The sequence below is a fragment of the Anser brachyrhynchus genome (genome assembly GCF_964034855.1).
Source record: "Anser brachyrhynchus genome assembly, chromosome: 5".
NCBI classification, from domain to species: Eukaryota; Metazoa; Chordata; class Aves; order Anseriformes; family Anatidae; genus Anser; species Anser brachyrhynchus.
The window spans coordinates 17589125-17612875 of NC_137699.1; the positions used below are offsets into that span (position 1 = coordinate 17589125).

General features: G+C 35.0%; 1 protein-coding gene across 4 annotated transcripts in view; it reads left to right on the plus strand.

Annotated features, from left to right (window-relative positions):
• Nucleotides 1–23751, plus strand: part of LOC308196059 (uncharacterized protein) — a 45238-nt gene that overhangs the window by 16511 nt on the left and 4976 nt on the right. For 2 of the 4 annotated variants that reach the window (XM_080594512.1, XM_080594513.1), the window contains 11 exons: nucleotides 2347–2456; nucleotides 3329–3455; nucleotides 4302–4432; nucleotides 5923–6032; nucleotides 6331–6499; nucleotides 6855–6959; nucleotides 7260–17825; nucleotides 18231–18382; nucleotides 19823–19982; nucleotides 22203–22355; nucleotides 23469–23636. In XM_080594512.1, the coding sequence (XP_080450638.1) occupies nucleotides 2347–2456; nucleotides 3329–3455; nucleotides 4302–4432; nucleotides 5923–6032; nucleotides 6331–6499; nucleotides 6855–6959; nucleotides 7260–17825; nucleotides 18231–18382; nucleotides 19823–19982; nucleotides 22203–22355; nucleotides 23469–23636 (11951 nt within the window). Of the gene's footprint in view, nucleotides 1–2346; nucleotides 2457–3328; nucleotides 3456–4298; nucleotides 4433–5922; nucleotides 6033–6330; nucleotides 6500–6854; nucleotides 6960–7259; nucleotides 17826–18230; nucleotides 18383–19822; nucleotides 19983–22202; nucleotides 22356–23468; nucleotides 23637–23751 lie in introns of all 4 variants that reach the window. The other 2 variants (XM_080594514.1, XM_080594515.1) reach the window with 2 other exon arrangements.

Below are 23751 nucleotides of genomic sequence, written 5' to 3' on the forward strand. Positions count from 1 at the left end.
TTAACTTGATTTTTTCCCCTCTTGCAAAGCCTATTTCTTCATTTATATTAACCAGATCTCTTTATTTTTTTTGTAGTAATAGCTGACTCCATATTTACTCTGTAACCTTTTCTAGAGGAAAAATTCCTTGGCTTGCTGCAAGTGATTGTTACTAAGTAAGAATCAAATTAATTTAGACAATCTTAATAGTACTTGAAATTCAATAGTATTTTTTAAAAAACAATTATATTCCCTCCCATAAGTTGCAAAACTTTATTTGCGTTAATATTAATTATGAATATTTTAAGCAAACTAGAAACCCACTACTCATTCCATCATAGTCTATGGCAATTTGCCAAATAAAGCAATTGTCTGTTTTGGAATGAATGTGTGGAGAGCTACACAATCCTAGGGGATGACAGTGTTGACTGATGCGTATAGATTCTGGCTTATTTCCTCTGCAAACCACTAATTATTGGGACATTTAATATGTGAATAGTAACACAAGGAAATGTAGGCACGTCATTAGTTAATTTGAATGCACTGTGTATCAGAAAAAGTGCGTTCTGGAAAGTTTTTCAGTTTTTACATTAGGTATAATGTTTTTACATTAGATATAATGTAAAATGAAATGAAATGTTCCCTAAACTGCTGGAAAACATTAGAAAACATATTTATTTACTAACGTTGTTAAAGCAATGCTGAATTTAACTGAAAGTGATTTAACACTTGCCTGAGGGTTCTAAATCATTCTAAAGCTCTGATTTCTATACTGTCATTTTTCATGTGATAATGGTAATTTCATTCTTTCTTTCATTATCACAACCCAAAATAGTCGGGTTCCTAAAGAACAGTGTATTATTCGTTCTGATTATGCTAAAAAACAGGTTACCTCAATTTCAACTTCAAGAAATTTAAATCTGTTTTTTCAAAGAAGGGGGTCATTCTTATCTGGAATAATACTTGCTCTTTGAATTGCTTCACTGGCTACAATGATACTTTTTGTAAACAAAGGTTTAAGGTGATCAGAATTTGGCATTTATTTTTATGGTTTTGAAGAAACATGTATAATGATTAAAAAAAATAAACAGAATCCATCCTTGAAGTTAAACAAAGGTTTGCAAAGTGAGTGCTGATAAAGTGGCAGTGAAAGAAACCAAAATGTAATTAAAACCAAAAGCAAAATCCAATTCAGCAGTCCTACTTAAAAGGGTCCTTAAAGTTTTCAACTGTTTTTCTTTAATCTTTTCTGACAGTTAAGTATGTCATTTTGAAATATTTCAGGAAGAACTTTGCTCCCATCTAATAGGTGTTACAGGAATGTGCTTTAATGAAATTTGTGGTATGAGTCGTCCTTGTACAACTCAGATGAAAGCTGAGCATTCCCAGTAGGGCTGAATCTACTAATAGTTTTTGGGTTTTACTTTGCTGATGCATAGATAAAAGTTGTTTGAATTTTGCATGTTGTGAGGACAACTGGATTGATATGGCTAAATCAAAAGCCAAATTTGTGATTTTCTAATTTTCAATTAAAATATGGAGCCACCTTTACTTTCATTTCTTTTCACTGGCTGTTCTGCTTTGCGTGCTTTGCATGAAACACCTGTTTCCTAATCTGTCTCCACAAACGTGTTTTGTCATATCACAAAACAGATGGGAATGTATGTAAAATGAAAAAGCATTTCTAACAATGAACAGGATGCATACCTAAGCTTTCATATTCTGAGTTCACTCAGTGTGTTTATTTACAACTGATTCTGTATTTGTCTTTAAAAGAATGATATTAATGTATGATAAAATGGTTTGATGCCAGTTGCAGTGTAACACGTGCTTGTGACTTCCTCAAATTATCTGGCTTTGTAGCTCATACTAAAATTAAAGTTGAAATGGACACATGTCATTTCCATAAGAATGAATGTCATTGTTCACATTACAAAAACTACAGCTGTCTCAGCTGATGCCATTATCATACACATCAGGTGTCTTTAACCTGGTGATTTGAAAGGCCGTGTAATTTGGCATTTTAATTGGTTGGAATTTTTTTTTTTTTGGTATCAGCATAACCTCACCCTTTCCAGTCTCCTGTACAAAGACTTCCTAAAGAAGTAAAGTTAGGCTTCAGTTTGCTTCTTCTTAGTGAGATATGCAGACTTTATTCTTGTGTTCTACGTAGTAAAGTTGGAGGGAAATCACAAGGTGAATGCTATGGATTGCTTCTTTAATCTTGTTCCCGTCAGTCATTCATAGGGACTTCAGCTTGTCCCTGGTCTCTTTTCATGTAGTAGTGTCTGATATAAATGTAATTGCTTTCCTGTGGCACAAAACTGATTGAGGATGACTGGTTCTTTCCTGGCTGCTCTGATCCAGCCATAGTCTCAGGGCAACAGGAGCTGGAGGAGGAACTGACCACAGCTCAAGGAATGGGCAGGCTGGAGCAGGCAAGAAGAAAAAGCAATCAGACCAGCAGGAAGGTTCAGGTGGGTTAAAATCTTTGAGTCTATTTTTACCTGTATATTAATAAAAATATGGAAAGTACTATTACTTATATGATGCTTTATGCTTGTATACATTAAGGACTTATGAACTTAGAATAGTTATGTAACTGAAGACTAGACAGATCTGGTGGTAAATTAAATGATTGTGTACGTAGCCAGAAGATGAGGAGCAATTCTAATGGCATCACACCTCTCTGTTCCTTGAGTCTACTTAATTTTACATTGAAAAATAAGGAGCATCTCTCCGGAGTAATTCATGTGCTTGAAGCTAGGTATATGCTTAATATGTTGAGGCCATCTTTGTGTTAGGTACGACCTTTACGAATTTCTTTGTCAGTGGAGCTTTATTGAATGGTTTGTGTGTCAGTACATTCAGGCATACTTTTAGGTAGTTGGTGCTGTTTCTTGCAAGAACGAAATCTTTATCTTTTCTAAGAAGAATTAGGATGCCATTGTTGCAATAACATGCCATTGGAAGTGTAATTTTATGTTTAGTTAATTTTAATAATTTACCATGAGTTTCAGAGGCCCCTATTAACTGTAGAAAACAGGGGACCAATTAAGGTATCCAAACATAATTATCTGTTGGCCTTTCAGATGCCTGAGGGTGGCTCCAGAGGCCTAGCAGATACTGTCCAAAACCTGTGGGAGACTCTACTTCTCTGGAAATAGTGATTAGAAGCTGGACAGGTGTCTGTGGTGATCACATACACTTAGATTTATGCACCTGAATCACTTGCAGGGTTTTAGGACTTTTAACTGAAACTTCACTTCTTATAACAGTGTATATACATGTATTACCCTTGCTACTTTACTTCTTTTAATTAAACTTCACTTTTATGTTTTGTGCATAGGAAGAGTACAACTTTGACAGAAAACAGTGCTTTCAAGAAGCGTTGAATGTCACCTTGGATAGCACTGATTCAGCTGAAGGAGAAAATATGGGAGGTTGGTGGCCAGAGTACACTTCACCTAATGCAGGTGTGATAGAGACTAGACAGTTTATTAAAGCATGCACAGCATCTGTATTTTGTGTCTATTTTTGTTTTCAAATTCAACTAACAACCCATTTGTGGTGTATTCTAATCTTTGTTCAATTTTTTTGGCTTTCATTTTCTTCTGTTTCATTTTAAAGCATGTGCGTGCTGGATGAACTGCCTAGTTTTGGTTCAGAAGTAGAATATGAATATGATTAAACGCTGGAATTTGTTGAGCCTTGGTGCCCATGAAATATCCTATGTGGCAAGACTGTGTATTTTTAAGTTAAGAGTCTTGTTCCTGTGAATGTGTTTCCAATCTATATAGCTGTTAATGTTTGCAAAGCAGAATTGTATTCCACTGCTGTGTGCTTTTGCTTTAAAAATCAAATGGCTATTTTAGTGTAGGCATTCTTATATCTGTTGTAAAAGCTGCAAGTACGTGTTATTGATAAAATGGAATAGATTTACTTGCAAATTTTGATACAGACCAATTTACTTGTTTATTAATATTGCTTAAGCTCTGATCCTGCAAGTACATTAACTGATGATTAAAGTAACATCAGTCACATTATTAATTGAGCCACAGTACTGATGAGAATATTTCTGCCAGGTTCTCTATGAGTTCTGAGCTATGCAACTTGATTTTATTTTTTGAATAGTTAAGAGTACTTTTGTCATTTAGTTTTCAGATGTGCAAGGCCTCAGGCATTTCCACTGGAAATGGTTGAGATCTGATTGTGCCCAACAGTGGTGAGAATTCTGAATACGAGGATGAAAAACGTTTCTAGACTTCAGGATTTTTTTGTTGACCTTTCTTGAAATTATTTTTCCTCTTTGACTTAAGTAGGTTTACGGAGTGTAGTTGAAGAGTTGGAACTGGAAAGAAATCAACTACAGGAACAAATTCTGTTTCTAGAAGAGCGTTGTCAGGATTTGGAAGATAGATTGCAGCTTCAAGGTAGAATGGAGGCTCTTCAGGTAAGCTTTTGTATTTGTGTAAAAACTGTTGTTGTTAGGGGAATCATTTAGTTCTGTTTATGTTATAATCATAGCCTGCAATAAGACAAAAACGTCCATTTGCAGCTAGCAAAAATATCTAAAACCTATTTTTTAGCTTATATTTATGTTGACAGAGTGTCTCTACATGCTATATTATGCTCTGAAGTTTAAGGCTGTTACTTCTATTCAGCAAAAGTAGAAGTCACCACAAAAAGAAACTTGTCTGGAAGAAAGCTTTGGTTTTTGTTGTAGAAACATAGTAAAAGGCGTTATTATTTTCATTGTTCTCTGTAGGGAGCCTGCGTCAGAAGGTCAAGAATTAAATTTTGTTACTACTGGCATAAATCTCTCCTTAAATCCCTCAGGCTTCATATAAGTCACAGATTATATCTCACATATATTATTATATATATAGTATTTATAATAAATATAAAATATTTTTAACTATTTATATTATAAAAATAATGAATGAAGGCCGACAAAGGAACAGTAACAAATATTTTTATCAGATATTTATTTTTTAATATTGCCTGATAAGTTACTATGCTTGATACTTTCTAAACCTAGTTATCACAAAATGAGACAAATGATCTCTTACTAAAACTCAGGCTTGGTGCATTACTTATACTTCTTTAAGTTGCGTCTATATATGTAGAAGAGTTTAGTATTTTAAGGTGCAAGACAACCTTATATTAATTCATACACGGGAATCTTGTAACAAAACCTTTCAATACAGGTAACGTTTGGTGTAGAGGAAGAAGGGCAGCTATTGAGGGCGGTACAGGTGTGTTCTGCCTCCTTCAGAATGCTAGCTTATTTTCATTAGAGGTGACAAGTTTGCCACGTTTGTCCTATTTGCTGTTGGTTCTGGATATGTGTTCTACTTTTGGTTTTTGGTTGCTTTTAGATTTTTTTTGTGGTCTTGTTTTTGAATTGGTGCAGTGTATCTGTCTAGAATAGGAGATTTATACCGTTTTAACGAAAAAAAAAACAACTGTGTGAATGAAGCTTGCTTTCTTTTCTTCACAATTCCTTGTATGCTAATCTGTATCTTGCAGATTTTTTGCATTCCTTCAGCCTGAAAAAATATGCCAAAAAATTGGAAGTTTAGTATTCTTCTCAAACCAATGAGGAAAGTATTTTTTTCAGAGCAGTAGCTTCCCCTGTTAAGATAAGTAAGCTGCCTTAACACAGTGTGTGTGTGTGTGTGATTTTTGCTTTGGGTATGGAGCAATGATCCTTGAGTTCATGCATCACTGAAGGAGGTATTTCTGGAAGGTGGGTTGCATCTACCTGAACTTGTGTCATTGGTGTTGTATTTTGCACTGATATACGCTCATGTGCTAACCGTCTCTCTTACTGTGTAGGATGTAAATCTCCTAATGAGTCAGATTTTCAGGAATCTAGTTCTCTTGCACTATTCTGGACGTTTGTGCACAATAATCCTCTTGATCATTGTTTTGTTGCAGAATGAAAATGAACGTTTGCAAGCTCAACTCACCCAATTACGCAACCAACAAATTCGAGATGCTGAAAAGCATCAAATGCTGATTTCTGGCTTGAATGAGCAGCTAAAAGGGTAAAATAAAAATTCTTTATAGCTCCATACAGGATTAGCTTTCTTTGCTGTAAGATTAAGCTTCTAACAGGCAAGAATTATATTCTGTTAAAATGTGCAATTGAGTTACTTAATTCTTGCTTCTCTTTGCAGTCATGATGTTTTTGGACTTGGTAGTTTAAATGGAAAGTGTAGAAATCATTATTATTTTAGGAACATAGTTTTTGGGTGTTAATAAACCTTTAGAAAGCTTAAAGCAAACTTTGTTTTCAAAATGGAATTTGATTATCAAAGGTCTGTGTATGTATCTTCTTGTTAGATTAAGTGACAGAAATAGCTTCCTTGAAACTTCACTTGGAGAAAAAGAACAAAAGCTGCTAAACATGACAGAAAAACTAGAACAAATTGAAGCTTTGACAAAACTGCTTCAAGAAAAGGATCTGCTGAACAAAGAGCTTGGTGAAAAGTTTGTGCATACTGAACAAAAGGTAATTTAAAGTTACTAAATACTATTTAATTTAGTAGAACTGGTGAGCGTTAGTCATAACTTTCTATTTGCATCCCAGAAGCAATATTGCTGTTTTCCTACCCAAAGGCTTCGGTTGTCTTGTTTCAGTTTTGTTCACATCATGTAATTACTTTGTGTAAAGCTGGGTATAAGGATTTCTTAGACCCAGCCCAGAGCTTTACATGAAAGTGTTGGTGTTTTATTGGGGTCATATGTTGTCTGTGTTAGTTTCAATGTATACAGTCCACTTAGGCTTAGTAGTATAACTCTAGTGTCATGTTATTAGCATAATTCTATATGCTTCTGTGATGTTGATTTCTATTTTTAATACTAAGCTGAATGAAGTCTTAAAGAAATGCAGCGTGTATGAAGTGGAGAACACTGAGCAGAAAACAACCATCAGTGATCTAACTGAAAAAGTTGCTGCACTGAAGGAAAAGGTAACTCACTAAAATGATGAAAAGAAATTTTCTGTTAATTTGACATTGTCCATTTAGATGTCAGCAAAAAAAAAAGCACTAGTTGCTTCAAATTTCATACACTGACCTTTCTGTATGCTTCAACAATCTAAAATATAACATCATGATCTTGTGACTGTACAGTTGGATAGGTAATTAGATTAAGGGTCAAGTGTGAGAGATGGATTAGTTTAAGCAGTAGGTCTGCATATGGAGTGTCTTCCATTTGCCTTTGAACGTATGTTTGAAGTATTCTTGTAATGTTCTTTTCTTAATATTTAGACTTTGAAACAAGATGGCATGGTGGAATCGATGCAGCTAGATCTGGACCAGACAAATGAAGAGCTTGACAAACTGAATACAAGCCATTTAGAGGAAAGATCTCAACTTATTCAAGATCTCCAGAAACGCGAAAGAGAAATTGATAATCTTAAAGAAGCACTGGCAGAAAAAGAGAGGGAAATATCCGCCTTATCTTTGAATATGACAGAATATTCTGAACAGGTTGTTATCCTGAAGCATGAAGTGCAATGCAAAGATGAAGAAATAAGAGGGATGGAAGAAGCTTTATCAAAGGCTGAAAGGGAAACTCATTTACTGAAAGAAGTACAAACAGCTGATGTCAGAGATGCAAGTGTGAAGATATCTGTCCTTTCTGAGCAGAGTAATACAATGAGACTAGAGCTAGAACGAGTTAGAGTTGAGAATGAAGCTAAAACCAAAGAAAATGAGGAATTAATAAGACAAATCAGTGAGAACAGCATTACAATTAAGGATCTTCGTTCAGAGATCAAGGCCAGCCATGTGGCATACCATAACAATCTTATGGAGTGTGAGTCACAAATTACTTTACTGAAAGAACAAATTAGCAAATCATCTGAAAAGTTACAAGAAACTGAGAATAAACAAAGAAAAGAAACTGAATATTTGAAATCTCAGATTGAGGAAAGCAACACACTAAAAGAAAAATGGAACAGTTTGCTTAAAGAGAAAGAGAGTAAAGAACAGACACTTGAAAATGAGTTAAAATCAATTAAAGATTTATACAACAAACTAGTTTTGGAAGATGCTAAAAAAGATGAAGAGTTAGCTCAGTTGTGTCGGAAGCTTACAGAACATACTGAACATCAGGAAACAATTAAAAAAGAATTACAAGAGAAACAAGAGATCATTATTTCATTAGATAAGAAGCTTGGGTTTTTGGAGCAACAAAATGAAGAGACTAAACTTAAATTAACTGGAGATCTGAAAGCCAAAGAGACATGTTGCAAAGAGCTTAATAACCAATTAAGTGAAATACATAAACAAATTAACAAGATGGAAATAGAGACACAGGAGAAAGCTTCAGCTTATAAGCAATTGCAGGCAGATCTTGAGGGGAAAGAAGAAGAACTGGCAGAGCAAATAAAAGCAAATGAACAACTGAAAAAAAGTATAGGTATAGTGGAAAAAGAGAAGCAACAGTTAAACAGTGAAAATGAGAATTTGTCCAAACTTCTGGATGTAAAAGAGTGTGAATTGTTAAAGAAAATCCAGGCTGTGGCAGAAATAGAGAACAAATTATCTGTTAGCACTGCCGAGTACCAAAAAACTCTTTCAGTACTAAATTGTGATAAAAACACTCTGGCAAAAGAGATTGAACAACTTTCAATACTTGCAGAGCAAAAAGAAAATTCAGTTGCAGAACAGCTGCAGAAGAAAACAAAGGAATGTAATGTGTTAGCTGATCAATTGTTTGAAAGCAAGGAACAGGCACAACAGTTGCATGAACAAATGCAATCACTTCTCATTCAACTGAAGGATGCCAAAGACAATGAGATAAAGAAAGAAGAAATGATAAGTAGTAAGTTATCTGAATGTGGTACCCTAATCCAAGAGCTCAACCATAGTAAGGAAAATAATTTACTACTGCAGGAACAAGTTCAAAGCTTAACTTTGGATTTTGAAGCTAAGAGCAGGTGTCTAGAAGAAAAAATCATTCAAAATGATTCATTACGTAAGGAAATGGAAGACAGTAAATTTTATGTTGTGGAGTTGCAGGATGAGATTAAAAATCTTAAGGAAGAAAAAACAAAGTTATCTCAGTGGGTAGAGGAAAGAAACCTGACTGTAAAAAGTCAGGGTTCAGAACTTGAGAAACTTCATAAGCAAGTTTCAGACAAAATTGAAGAAAGCAGAGTGTTAAATAATCAGCTACAACTATTAAGCAAAGAAGTGGCAGTGCTTAAGAATGAAAAGGAGGACCTTTCAAACTTACTGAGCGAGAAGTCACGTGAATTTGAAGTTCTTCGGTCACAGTTGGTGCAGCAGCAGTCTGAAGTTACTTCAGCAAGGCAACAAGCACACACAGCAGCTCTAGAAAATGAAAAATTGAAAGTAGACATTGAAACAGTAAATGCAACGGTAATGAAAAAGTCAGATGAAGTAGCTGCTTTAACTTCACACTTGTCCCAACAAAGTCATAATATTTTGGCTCTGAAGGACCAAATTGATGGCCTAGTGATTGAGAAAGAAAACTTAAGAACTGTCTTAGAAGAAAAAGAAACTCTAATTTCTGAAAAGGATGTTTTGATACAGCAAATGAAAGATAGTAAAATGGCCGGAGAAGGGCAATATTTGCAAATTGTTTCAGATCTGCAAAACCAAATACAAACCCTAGGTTTTGAAACCAGTCAGCTTAGACAAGCAATGCAGGAAAAAGAAAACGAATGTAAGAGACAAACCCAAGAATTAAAGTTATTAAAAGATAAATCTGAAGAGTCTGATGTACTTAGGGTTCAACTGTCTGAGAATATGGAGGTTATTTCTGACCTTCAATATCAGCTTAGAAATGTGACAGAAAAAACAGCACAGTTAAATGATTCAATTACACAGAAGGATGAATCTCTAAAACAAAAGTCAGATGAGTATGTCAGTTTAAAAGCACATCTTTCTGATGTACAGGAATCATCTGTTTTGCAGCAGAAGCAGTTAGAGCTTTTAACCTCAGAAGCAGAACAGTTAAAAGCACTTGTTTCAGAAAAAGATTCAACTGTCAATAGTATGTCATTGTTTAGTGAGAGTTTAAAGATGCAAATTCAAGAAAAAGAGAATGAATGTGAGGTATTAAAGAAACAGGTGGTGGAGCTGGAGGATGTGAAATTGAATTTACAAAAAGAATTACAACACCAGAAGAATGTAATAATTGAGATGGACCGGTCATTGTCAGAAAAGGAATCGTCTCTTGTAGAAAATAAAAGTCTCCTCAAAACTCTGAAGGAGAAAGCAAAGAAAGATGAAGAGAATATAAATTTAATTTCTCAACTCCAAAGTCAGGTACACAACCTAACACAAGAACTACAAAAATCTAAAGAACTAGTCCATGAGAAAGAGAATGCTTTGTTTTCTCTTCAGGAAAAAATTAAAGCACAGTATGAACTTAAAACTGAGTTCAGTGCAGCTCTTAATAAAAAAGAAGAAGTTATTGCTGGACTGCTTAATTCTGTGAAGGAGAAAGATATAAGTATACAGTTGGCAGATAGCAACATTAATATTCTTTCTAGTGAGATTGCAGTTCTCAGAGAAGAATTAGAGAAAAGTGATGCAGCCATGAAAAATCTTACTAAGGAATTTCAGGAAAAAAATGAAGACTTTAATATTAATCAGAAAAAAATCGATTCTTTGACAGCTGAGCTTGAGACTGTAAAAAATGAATACCAAAAAGCACTAGACCAAGTAAGTACATGGAAACAAGATTTACAGCAAAAAGAATTGGCTGTGGAGTCCCTGCGTGTGACGTGCACTGAACAGGCAGATAACATAGCATGTTTAAAGTTAGAGCTGATGAATGTAAATTCCAAGTCATCTCAAGACAGCCACGACAATGTGCTCTTAATAGGTAATCTGCAAAGCCAGGTAGAATCTTTACAGAAAGAAAAAAATGTGTTACAAGAAGATGCTGATAAACTGATGGCTGAAAACACACAGCTTACTGCATCTCAAAATCATTTGCAAAAGAAATTGAAAGAGCTCCAAGAAATTAATGAAAAACTAGAAACCAGTGAGAATTATTCAAGAATGCAGATAGATGCTGTCAAACTGCAGATGAAGACTGAAAAAGAGAAGTTACAGATGCAGGTTAGTGCGAAGGGTGAAGAACTTTCCAAGTTAGAACTTAAATTTAAAACTCTAGAACAAAGTCTATATGAGTCAGAAAACAATTGGGTAACAGAACTTGATAGGGCAACTTTACAAAATAAAAATCTTACTGAGCAATTGAGCAGTTTAGAAAGTGAAATGAAATCAAAGGATAACAAAATCCAGTCTTTACAGCAAGAGCTGGATCTTTCTAAAGAGGAATTAACTCAAACCCTATCTCCATTACTTAATAGTAGGCTTTTGTATAAAGAAGAGAATGCACAGACTTCAGATTCCCAGCTGCAGCTACCTGATAGTAAAATTCAGTTGGAAAAATTCTCCACTCTGATAACTACTATTTTGAGCAAAGAAGCAGAAGGAGAACAATTGCAACTGATTCTTTTAGAAAAACAGAAGGAAATAGATATCATAAAAGATGAATTAAAAAGCATGCGGTTACTTGAGAAAGAGAAGGAGTTGCTGCAGAGTGATATTGAAAAGATGAAGGGCACCTATGAATCTAAAATTGAATGCCTATCACAAGAAATGGTCACTGTCAAGGAAACATTATGTAAGCAACAGTCTCTTTTGCAAGAAAGGGAAGAATCATTTGCAGAAATGAATAAGCAGGTTGAATTTCTTCAGGACAAAATAAATAAATCAGAAGAAATAGTAAGAACCAGTCAAGAAAAATTACATGTTGAAGGTAAAAAAGTAGCAAGTTTTCTTGAAGAAATGGGAAAAAAAGATCAACTCATAGAAAACTTAACTTCACAGGTAAATCAGCAAAAGAATTTAATTTCTGGTCTAAGCCAGCAGCTGAAAGAAAAGGACTGCTCTGTTGCCCAGGTCATGGAATCATTGTCAAATGAAATGCTGAATTTTTCAGAAGAGAGGAATACGTTAAATAGCAAGCTGCAGGATCTGGAAGCTGTTCATAATAGTTCTGTAGAAGAACTAAATAGAGTACTGCAGGAACTTGGGGACTGTAAGAGAGAACTGGAATGTAGTCAGGTTATGTTAAGCGATAGAGAAGCTGTTGTTAAAGATTTAATGAAAGAAAAAGGGGAGATGCAGTTTAATCTTGAGAAACTTGGCAAGGAAAAAGAGAATCTGAAAAAGAAACTTCAAGCAGCACTGATAATAAGAAGAGATCTAATGCAAAAAGTTGGAAAACTAGAAAAGAGTGGACAGGAAGAAATAGAAAAAGAGCAAAAAAAATCAGAGGAGTTGTTGAAGAAAGTTAACGAGTTAACAGACAAGCTGAAATTAGTTGAAGTACAAAATAATGATTTTGAGTCGTATCTTGGAACTTTGAAGCAAGAACTTTTAGAAAAAGATGCCAAAATAAGTGATTTAAATGAAATGTTGTCTGTGAAGGCCTCTCATTTAGAGCAACTTGAGACCAGTATTGCAGGACTAACTGATGTTATTGCTGAAAAACAAAATATATGTGAACAGAACCTAAAATCTTTAGAAGAAAAGGACTGCATGCTTGCTCACATGCAATCTGTGCTTGATGAAAAAGTAAGTGCATATGAAGAGGAACGTTCTCAGCTCTTTATAGCTCTTGAAAAGGTGAAGTCTGAAGTTAAGAGGGAAGAAGTATTGAAAAATTACATTTCTGAAGAGACTAATTTAAGTGCTGGGGACCATAAGAAAAGTTTGGACTCCAACAGTGAAATTAATATTATGAATCAATTTAAAAAGGAAAAAGAAACCTTACAGGGGGAGCTTTTGGGAAAATGTGAAGAAACTGATGTGAAGAATTTGGAATCAGACAAATCAACAAGCAAGGTTCAGACTGCATTCTTGAAAGAGTCCGAAAACCTAGTAACTTCAGTAACAAGGAAAGAGACTGAATTAGAAGAACTAAGAAGTAATTATGCAAAGCTTCAGGAGGAAAAAGAAATGCTAAAGGAAGAGTTGAGAAAAATATTAGTTGAATTCGGTGGGGAAAGAGAAGAAACTCTTAAAGTTGACTTGAATTCTGTGAGACATCAGGAACAGTACCAAGAGCAATGTAAGGACAGTTTGTTGGAGGACATAAAGCAGCTGAAGAAAAAGCTGAAAGCATACGTGGCTGAAGTTGTAGACATTAAGGCAATGCTTAAACATGTCAATAATGAGAAAGAAACACTTATTAAAAAAAATGAAGAGGATTACAAGATGAGCCAGGAGAAACTGCAGAGATTGAGAATGAAAGCTAAGAAGGAGGTTGCAGAAAAGAATGAGGAGATAGAAGCATTGCATTCTTCACTTAAGGATTTCAGAGAGAAGCTTGATCTGGAAAAGGAATTATTGAAAGAAGCTATAAAGGAGGGCCAAGAAGAAGCCCACAGTTATAAAGCGGCATTGGAAGAAATGAAGAGTGAAAAAGAGGAGCTTCTCAGTTGTTTAGAGAAGTCCAATTTGGAGCTAATTAATATGAAAAGTGAGGTAAACCATTTCAGTGAAGAAAACAAAAAGCTTCTGAGAGAGCTATGTATACTACATGAGAAGGCTGAGATAAGTAGTCCTGTGGTGTCATGCAAAGAGTTTAAGGAAGAAAATGATACTGAAAAGGAACTGAGAGAGTTCTGTTTAGAAAGTAATTCGCTTCAAGGAAAATTGCAAAGTAAAAGCACTTGTTTTCAACTATCAGAAACTGATTACTCTGGGAAAACTAAACTGAAAGAAACAATGGAATATCAAATCCAGAAAGAAATGCAAATAGTTCAAGAGGCACTGGTAAAAACTGTAAATGTAAATTATTCTAAACCACAAGAGCAAAGAATTACAGCAGAGGAGAAGCCCAGAGAAGAGCGCCTTCAGAGAAAATTACAGGCAGCTTTAATATCACGGAAAGAGGCCCTGAGAGAAAATAAATGTCTAAAAGACCAGATTGATAAGCTGATATTAGAAAGGGAGGAACTGGTGAACAAGACAGGTACACTTGAACAATTGTTGTTAGAGCTTGGTAGAGAAAAGCAAAGTTCAAATACTATTTCTCCAGTATCTGAAGAGGAGAGCCTTGTTTCTGAAAATGCTAGACTGTTGACTGAAAATGAAAACCTCACTGCTGCATGTGAAAGTCTTAAATCTACCATGGAGACTATAGTTCAGGAAAAAGAGGCCTTCTCTTTCCAGCTAAATACCTTAAAAGATTCTCAGACAGTTGAATTAACAGGATGGAAGGCTAAACATAGTGAATTAAAGCAAGAGTATGAATCGCTCCTTCAGGCTTATGAGAATATCAGTAGTAAAATAGCAGATATGAGGCAAGTTATTGATGCCACTAGAAAAGAGAAGCAAGAGGCTATTCAAAGACTCAAGGAAGGAGAATCTGAGAAGGAGGCTCTTGAGAAGCGTTTTCAAAAGCTCATTGATGAAAATAAAGTTATTAAGGATCAACTGAAACAACTGAGCGAATCCAAGAAATTGGAAGTTGATGAATTACAAAGTAAAGCAAAAAGGCAGATACGTGAGCAAGAGGCAAGGATGGAAGAACACAAGGATCGTCTTCAGGAGCTCACTCAGCAGAATCATCAGCTAACAGAGGAAAACGAGCAGCTGAAGCAAACTTCTGAAAGTTTAAAGCAGACTTTAGAGAAAATTCAGAGTGAAAAAGACATTCTTCATAATAACATCACTGTAACTAAAGCAGCTTTGGGAGACCTTCAAGTTCAAATGGAAACATACCAAAATGATATGCAATCTAAAATGACTGATGCATTGTATAAGAATGAATCATTGTTAAAGGACATCAACATGTTAAAGGATAAACTCTCTGAAAAAGAACAAGATGTGCTTGTCCTAGAACAAGAAAGAAAATTAATGTCAGAAAAAGTGAAAGAAACTGAAAAATCTTTGGACTATAAAAATCATTGTATCACAAAGCTGGACATGGAATGTAAAAGTCTTAACCAAGAAATTCTTAGTCTAAATGAAAAAGTTAAGATTTTAGAGGATGATAAATGTCTGTTACAAGAGGAATTAGAAAATGTACAAGAAGGTTCTTACAAAGTAAAGAATGAGAGAGAGTGTCTTGAAACAGAGTTGCTTAATCACATTAAAAAAATTGATCATCTTACTGATAGAGTGAAATCAGTACAGATGCAGAATAACTTGCTGTTACAGCAACTGGAAGACTTAAAGGCAGAAAAATGTAACGTGATTAGAGAAAAAGAAGAACAGCAGTTACACCTCGTAAAAGTGTTTGAGGAGAAGGTGAAATGTGCCCAGAGAGATAATAGTGGAAGTAAAAACAAAACAAAAGAATTACAAGAACTCTTAAAGGAGAAACAGCAAGAGATCAACCATTTGCAAAAGGATTCCATAAAACTCCAGGAGCTGATCCTGGATTTGGAAAGATCTGTGAAACTGTCACAGTCAAAAAGTGAGAAGTTTGAAAAGGACTTAAGTAATATGTCAGAAAAGCTTGCCAAATCAAATGAAGAAATAAACCATCTCAATGAAAAGCTTTCTTCACAGGTGAGCTTGTTGGATCAGTCAAAGAATGAAGTGGACAGGCTTACAGCCGAGAATCTAAATTGGAGAAAAGAACTTAAGAAGAAAGAAGATGAACTACAAATCCAAAAGAGAGAACATGTGACAGAATTGGAACTTAATCTTCAACAATCAAAATCGGTTCACAAAAGAGAGTTTTTGAACCTAGAGGAAAGACATAGTGCCCTTCAGAGAGAAAAAGATAGGGCGGTTAGTGAGATTCATGGATTGCAAGAGGAAGTTAACTTTAAGGATTCTCAAAACAAGAAACTTCAGGCAGATTTGAATGCAGCTTTGGCACGATTAGCTGCTTTTGCAAAGTGTATGTCCTCTCTTCAAAATGACCGGGATAGGGTAATCACTGAAATGAAGGCCTGGGAAATGCAGTTCAAAGAGGCCATCCAAAGTAAAGAGAAACAGATAGAAGACAGTAATAAAAGGATAATGTCTTTACAAGATGAACTGAAAGACAAAATGACTCAGATTCAAGAACTGAATATCAAATATTCTGTGGTAGAGGAAACAAAGGATGAACTGTACTTGAGGCAAAAATCTGCTGATACACAACAGCATGAGGAGCTCTGCAGAATAAAAGAAGAGAATACCTCTTTTTTTAACAGGCAGCAAGAATTGGAAAGTGCTCTTCAGTCAAAAGAAGAAGCTTTGCAAGCACTCCTTAAAGAAAATAATTCTCTTAATCATCTCATAGAGAATAGTAAAAGTGCAGGAAGAGAGATAAAAGCACTGGAAAGCAATTTTACAAGACAAGAACAAGAATTGCAACAGCTTCTAGCTGAAAAGGAAAAAATTAATGCTGAATTGGAAAAGCAGATTACCATTTCTGAGCAAATGAGAATCATGCTAAATAATAAAGATAAAGAAATTTCCTTACTCATTTCTTCAAAAGGTGATGAAATTTCTGACTATCTGATTCAGGTACAGACTCAACATAGAGAACAGATCAAAGAATATGAACTTCAGTTAAGGTCTCTGCAGAGAGAGAGACAACAATCTGAGGAGTCCTGTCAGAGGATGGAAAATGAACTAAGAAATCTCCAGATGAAAGCAGATAAAGCAGATCAAGATAAGGCTGCAATTGTCAGTGAAATAGATGCTTTTAAAAGATCAATGTCATCTCTTCAGAATGATCGGGATGATCTTTTTTCTAAATACAAAGAGTTGGAACATCTTCACCAAAATGTCTTAAATGAGCGGGACAGTCTTATAGTTGGCAATGCAAGTGAAAATAATGCTTTGAAACAAGAATTAAGGATACTTCTCAATCAGATAGATGATCTTCATTCTGAAAATGCAATGTTAAGTGCACAGCTAATTAAGTATAGGGAAGATCTTAACCAAGTTTTATCTCTGAAAGATCATCAACTGAAAGACTTACTTAAACAGAAATTGGATTTTATTAAAGGCCTTGAAAAAGAAAAATATGATCTTCAAAAGCAAATAAAAGACATGCAACAGTCCAATCAACTGCAAATAGACACTGCTGTATCTTTGGAACATGAAAATAAAAAATTAGCGTCTAAAGTAAATGATTTAGAATCTTTAATTGCATCATTAAACAAGGAGAAACTTGTTTCTGAATCTGGAGAGAAATTGTTAACTAGTGGTAGTATTCAGAAAAAAGAATGCGTATCTGATGGACTATATGGAGCAAAACTTCAGAAGAGGATTCAAGAAGTCCAGAAATCAGTAGGTAGAAATGCAGATGGGGAATACAGTAAGATTCTTTTGACACCTGAGCATGGAGATGAACCTGATGCTTTTACAGAGATGATACTAGAAATTCAATCTCAGAATAGAGAGCTGAGATCCCAAAATGAGGCCTTTGGGAAAGCAATGACTGCTCTGCAAAATGACAGAGACAGGATAATAGAGGACTTAAAGATACTTCAGAGCAAGTACACATCAGAACTCAAGTCCGAAAAAAAGAAAGGAGACGAACTTGAAGCTGAATTGGATTCCTTTAAATCAAATCTTGTCAGTATGCTCAAAGAAAATGATCTTCTGAATAAGGTGCATTTTGATGCTGCAAATAAGGTTACACTTGATCAGATTGCTGATGAAATTGAAAATCTCTGTAGGACATTAGTCACCCATGAGTTGGAGATTGGCAGACTCTCATCTGAGTGTGGGAATTATGTTCACCAGATTGAAGCATTTTCCAAGGCTATGGCCAGTCTTCAGGATGACCGAGACAAATTGCTGCAGGAACTCAGCAAACAGAAGGTAGTTTCTGAAACTAAACAGGGAACAGCTTTGTTTCCCATTGCTTGCAACAGCATTAGTGAGATAAATTCTTTTAAAAGTAATTTGGATAGGCCTCAGATCAATTGGGAAAGATTGGTAAGTTTTAAATAGCTACATCAATGTGTATTTTTTTAATGCAGAGAATACTTAGAGACATTGTGGATTCTGAAGTTTAACGTCAAGATTTATGCAAGCGCCAAGAAAACATTGTATGACTGGAGAAGGCATGCTCACAATTTTGATAGTTTAGGTAGTTATCCTGTTAAAGAAGAGCAAATGGGGAAAAAAAAACACAACATAATTCTGTTCTAGAATTCTAACACTAATAGAACTTCAAGCACATATTTTTCATTCCAGCTCACTAATCGTGTTTATTAAATGTAGGCTAAAGAAGGAGCCAGCCTTGCAGCTGTTGAAATATCAAAACTGAAGACCAAGGTTGATGAGTTGGAGAAGGCATTGCATCAGACAAAAGCCTTCCAAGCAGAAACTGAGAGAGAGATTGCATCATACCAGAGTGAGCTTGCTGGATTGAGGTAACAAATAATACAGGTGGATTTTGTTTAGAATTCCTCAATGTCTTCACAACCTGACATTAAACTGACATAGAATATTATGTATGGTCTACCAGAAGAATATTTCCATAATATTCGCAGTGAACTTCAGTTTTCTTTCTTCCCATTTATCTTTGTACCTTTATGTAGTGATCTCTTTGTTTATGCAAAATTTCAGTCAGTCTTGAATGAATGTTTTCTCTCCAGCTGGTGACTTGGGTATATGAAATCACAGAATAAGAATCATATTTCTATGCTTGGTATCATATTCTCTTCTCAGTAAAAGTAACCATTGGGATGGCTGAACATTTTCTCCATTTTTTTTTAAATAGACATCTGAAATATTGCAAGTGTGAGTCAACTACATATTGAAAATTAACTTCATTTCACATTTGAGCAATATTTTTGTAGATTGAAGGGTCCACTTCAACATTATTCGCATCTTGTACTATCTGTGTGAAGTGAATAATGTGACACCTTTCTGTGAATGCCATATGAGGTCTGCGTTCAAAGAAGGTAGTAGGCATTTTTAAGTGGCACTCAGTAGAGACAGATCAAGATTTGGTTGTCCTAGACTGTTGTTCAAGTTTTAAACTAGTTGGTGATTCAAAGCGTGAAAACATGTTATCAGTTCAGTGAAAATAATTTTGTTTGGATTTCAGGCTAGTAGGCACTATAGTCTGTAGTACAATTTACGCCATTAAAGCCTCTGTCAGATAATACCTGTTTTACACTAGAAAAGGGGGTGTGTGTAGGGGGCGATGTAGATCAGAAGGCCAGCCCCACATTTATCTTTGCAAATGTGAGCAAGTTAGCATGAGATATTCAAACCACATTCTAATTTGTAGACTTGACAGGTGGACAGTTTTTTCCAAGTATTTTTCTAAACTTCAAAAGCATATTTTAAACTGATGTTATGCCCTTTGTAATTTCATTTGTATTATGACAGCACTTTCTGGAGATGTGGTATGTTTGCTTATTTAATTTTTTTGTCTAGGGACTCCTCTTCAAATTTACATTCTTTGAAATAGGATAGACTGTATATCTTGAGCAGCACTCAATACTACTAAAACCTAGGGTTGCTCTGCTACCCAGCATTGTTCTTTAGATAGCTCAAGTACGTATTGCATTAAGAAATATTATTATCTTTAAAGACAGTAGACTCTCGTCTCCAATCCAATGAAGTAAACATGATGATATCACTTTCAAAGCTTTATTTTCTGTGTTTTTTCTTTTAAAGCAGACCTCTTCAAACTGAAATATGTATTGAGAATGTTCATAAAATGGACCATATTTACATATAATTTTTTAAAAACTGCTATTATTTATTTTAGAAATAACAATTAGTACAACTTCATCCTTCTCATTGACTTGTATATAGTATGTTGTTATTTAAAGGCTAGTTTGTTATTTTATGTTCAGAACAGAAAAAAACCTCCTCCTCTTGGAGTCCGAGGCACTGCGAAATCAATGTCAAATGACAGTTGCTGAGAAAGACCGACAGATTGCAGAACTACAGAAGCTGCAAGAAGACATGATTGTTAAGAAATCAGTCTCCACCAGCAGCAATTACCCAGTCAAGGTAAACAAATAAAAAGTGGTAGGTAGCACTAATCTGCTTCAATTGATTTATTGTACAGCCCACTTCCAAAATGAAAACTATATTGTATATGATAGTGAAGGGTGGGATTGTAATGAGTGCATTACCTGTATTTCAGTACTTCTGGGGTCAGTCAATTCAGTGAACTACAACTATCTCACTACAAGAATGACATTGAGGTGGTAGTGCATGTCCAAAGAAGGGCAATGAACCTGGTGAAGAGTCTAGATAACGAGTCCTATGAGGAGAAGCTGAGGGAACTGGGATTGTTTAGCCTAGAGAAAAGGAGGCTTATGGGAGACCTTATTGCTCTCTACAACTAGCTCAAAGAAAATTATAGTGACATGGGGGGTTGATCTCTTCTCCCAATCAACAAGTGATAGGACAAGAGGTTTAAGTTAGGTATTCAGAAAAATTTCTTCACTGAAAGGGTTGTGAATGGAACAGGCTGCCCAGGGAAGCAGCTGAGTTAGCATTCCAGGAGGTATTTAACAGATGTGTAGATGTGGTGCTTAGGGACATGGTTTAGTGGTAGACTTGGCAGTGCTTGGTTAGTGGTTGGACTTGATGATCTTAGAGGTCTTGATTCCAAGCAAATGAGTTGCAATAATTAAAAACAGTTTTTAATGGAGTCTGATATTGATCAACTTCTTGTAAACAACAAAAAAGTTTCTTTTACAATTACAAAATAACAGAGAAAACTTGCTGATGCAATACATTGTAATGGTCAAAAAACATTGAAAGAACTTTCATAAAGAAATGATATAGTTGTAAAGTGAAAGGCGAAGGACTGCTGCAAACCAGTAATGCTTAGTGAGTCTTAGCCAGAAAGGAGTAACAATTTACTATGGTTGAATTGTAATGGTATTTGCACCTTACTGAGTTGCTACTGTTAGTAGATTACTTAAGTAATCTTCTAAGTGACTATTTTAGGTTAGTTAAATCCAGAATACGATATGAAGAAGTTCCAACTAGATGAATGAGGAGGAATATGGTTCAGCAGTAGACCTGGTGTTGATAAATACAGAGATAGATAATGGAAAGAAAAAGAACTAATGCAATTTACAGCTTTCTCAGTTAATTCTATAAAATCAAGAAGAGAGCAGGGAACTTTCAGACAGCTCACAGAAGATTACTTATGTAGTAGCTGACGTTAAATATGTTATGCCCATATGTGAGAATATAACTCTGGAAATTCTGGGTCTATGATTCTGTTTTCTTTCGCCAATTGGGTGTCATTTGCTGTTTGCAAAAAAAAACCAACAGTGTCACTAGTTGTTCCTATGGCAGGTGTTTGAAAGAGAGTAGGATGTTGTACTATTATTTGTAGGGTGCCAACAATGTATTTATTGGCCACTGAGTCTTTGCATGTTGTTAATCAGCTGTCTCCTGTCTGCTTTTGCAGATTACCATTAAAGATTTGAGGAAAGTGTTATATCAGAGTAATATTTTTATTTGCGTTTTCTGTGCCAAAGGAAGTAGAGATGAGCTATCTTCCTTGTATTTTATTAGAAATAACATTTTAGCTGGTCAAATTATGCCTATCATATGCTGTTCATTTTTAATGGTTAAAACAATATATAAAAGCTGTTGAACCATAACGTTTGTTGGGTTATGGAATATTTTATGTGGTATAAGTCTTTATTTCATGATTTTATGAGAAAATAAATTCCAGAAACCATTGGAGGCAGACTGCTTTCCTTCATTATATCAGATCAACATCATAATGTTGGCCGGCTAGATACTTACAACTTTGTCCTTCTTAATTAGTGATAGAGTTGAATTATTTTTGCAAAATGGACTTAGAACTTTAAATTCATATTTAGAAGATAGCTGTCTTTTACCTTGTTATGAACACCCTACATTATTAATTAGAAAATAGATTTTAAAAGGTGTATTTTGTTCATCTGGCTTTACTTTTTTTTCCACTTCTGTGCTTCATGCTATTTGCAAATTTACAATTTAGTTGGCATGTTTCTTCAAGGTAATTTTTTTTTTGTATTGAAGTTAAGTTGAAAATATTTAGTAGTACATATTTATATCAATAAAGCCTCTTGCAAATGCAAGATTAACTTGTGAGAATGAAATAATCTTGTGAAAAAGATATCATTGTGTAGTCCATATGTATTTAGTGTTGAAATTGTATACTATTTATAAAAAATCCTATGCTATTTACCCTTGAATATGCTGATACTTTTTAAGGTTTTAGAAACTGCCTCCCTTGCTGGAAGTGCAGACATCCCTGAGGAAATCAAACATGTCTTGGCTGAGAAGAATCAACTTCAAAATGAGCTGCAGCGCTGTCTTCAGGAGATGCACCAGAAGGATCTGCATTTTCATCAGATTAATTCAAAGGTAACTTAAAACAACAACTGTCATCCTATAGAGTTAATGTGAACTTGAGCCGTTACCAACATAGAAATATTGCTAAACTGGTGGTATCTCGTGTAATTGAAACTTGGAGTGCTTTAAAACTTAGATTCGTCATAACATCCCAGTTGGCTCAGACTACAAATTGCAAACTTAAGCTCAGTGTTATATTTATGCTGTGGCCTTCCTGACTACTTATTTGTGTGAGATATGTTTATTTGAATCTGCATTTTAAAGAGACATTGCTGAACTTGAACTCAAAGTAAAGTATTTTTCATTAGACAGAAACAGATGTCTGTCTTAGCTGGAACAAGATTTTAGCTATCTCATACCAAATGTTAAAAACCTCAAAAATGTTTCGTCACAGTGTCTTTATGAACCCTTATGTGGCTGTTAAGATGTGGGGGGTGCATGTGTGTGCATGTGTGTTCAGTTTTGTTAGCAGAAGTTTGTAAATGTTCTTGGAAATTCCCTAAACAGTTATCTTGCTTCGTGTAGTCTGGTATGCAGAGCAAATTAGGTTTATGTTACCTTTCATCTGTGATTGTGTCTGTTTTCACTGCTTCACCCAAACATTTTATGAATCTAATAACAATTTCAACGAAATTTTGAAACAGGCATAGTAATCTCAAGCTCCCACAAGATGAGTATGTGGGTAAAGGGTGGAGACGCAAATTACTGTTCAGTTTTTCAAAAGATGAAAACTCAACAGCTATACATTCCTTGATTGCCTGATGAACATGTGTATACTATTCAATTTACTTAGCTCCTACTTCAGGACAATGAATATAGCCATGTATACTGTACTTGGCCACATAGGGATGTCATAGCAAACATGGGGAGGAAAGCATTGGGGAAAAGCTGGAGTTACTCTTTTGGCATATTGATTACAGAGAAAACCAATATGCAGGTTTTATTATTTCTGCTGCTCGTAAAATAGATAGTTAAATCTTACCAAAGTGACCTTGCCAAAAATTGATGGAATTTTGAAAACAATACACAATTATATTCAACAACAGGTCTCAAATCTGTAGTAATTTCCTGGAGGAGATAATTCATTTTTTTTTCTTTCTTAATTAAAATGTTAATTTCTTTCAGGTTGTGCAGTCAGCAGAAGAGAATGCTGTCTTGTCTGCCCAGTTGAAGACTCTGTCTCAGACTCTAAGGGATAACCAGCTTCGTTACACTGATTTGCAGAATCGTTATTTAAGGCTGGAGAGAGAATATCAGACAATGCAAGTGACGTCTTTCCGAGGCACTGTTCAGGTAAATGAACATATGGAAAAGTTTTTAGGGTTCTTTCTTTTATGCTCGTGCTTTTGCTGTTTTTTGTGCTAAACAAACAAAAAAACAAAATCTTTTATTAATAAATAATAAATTA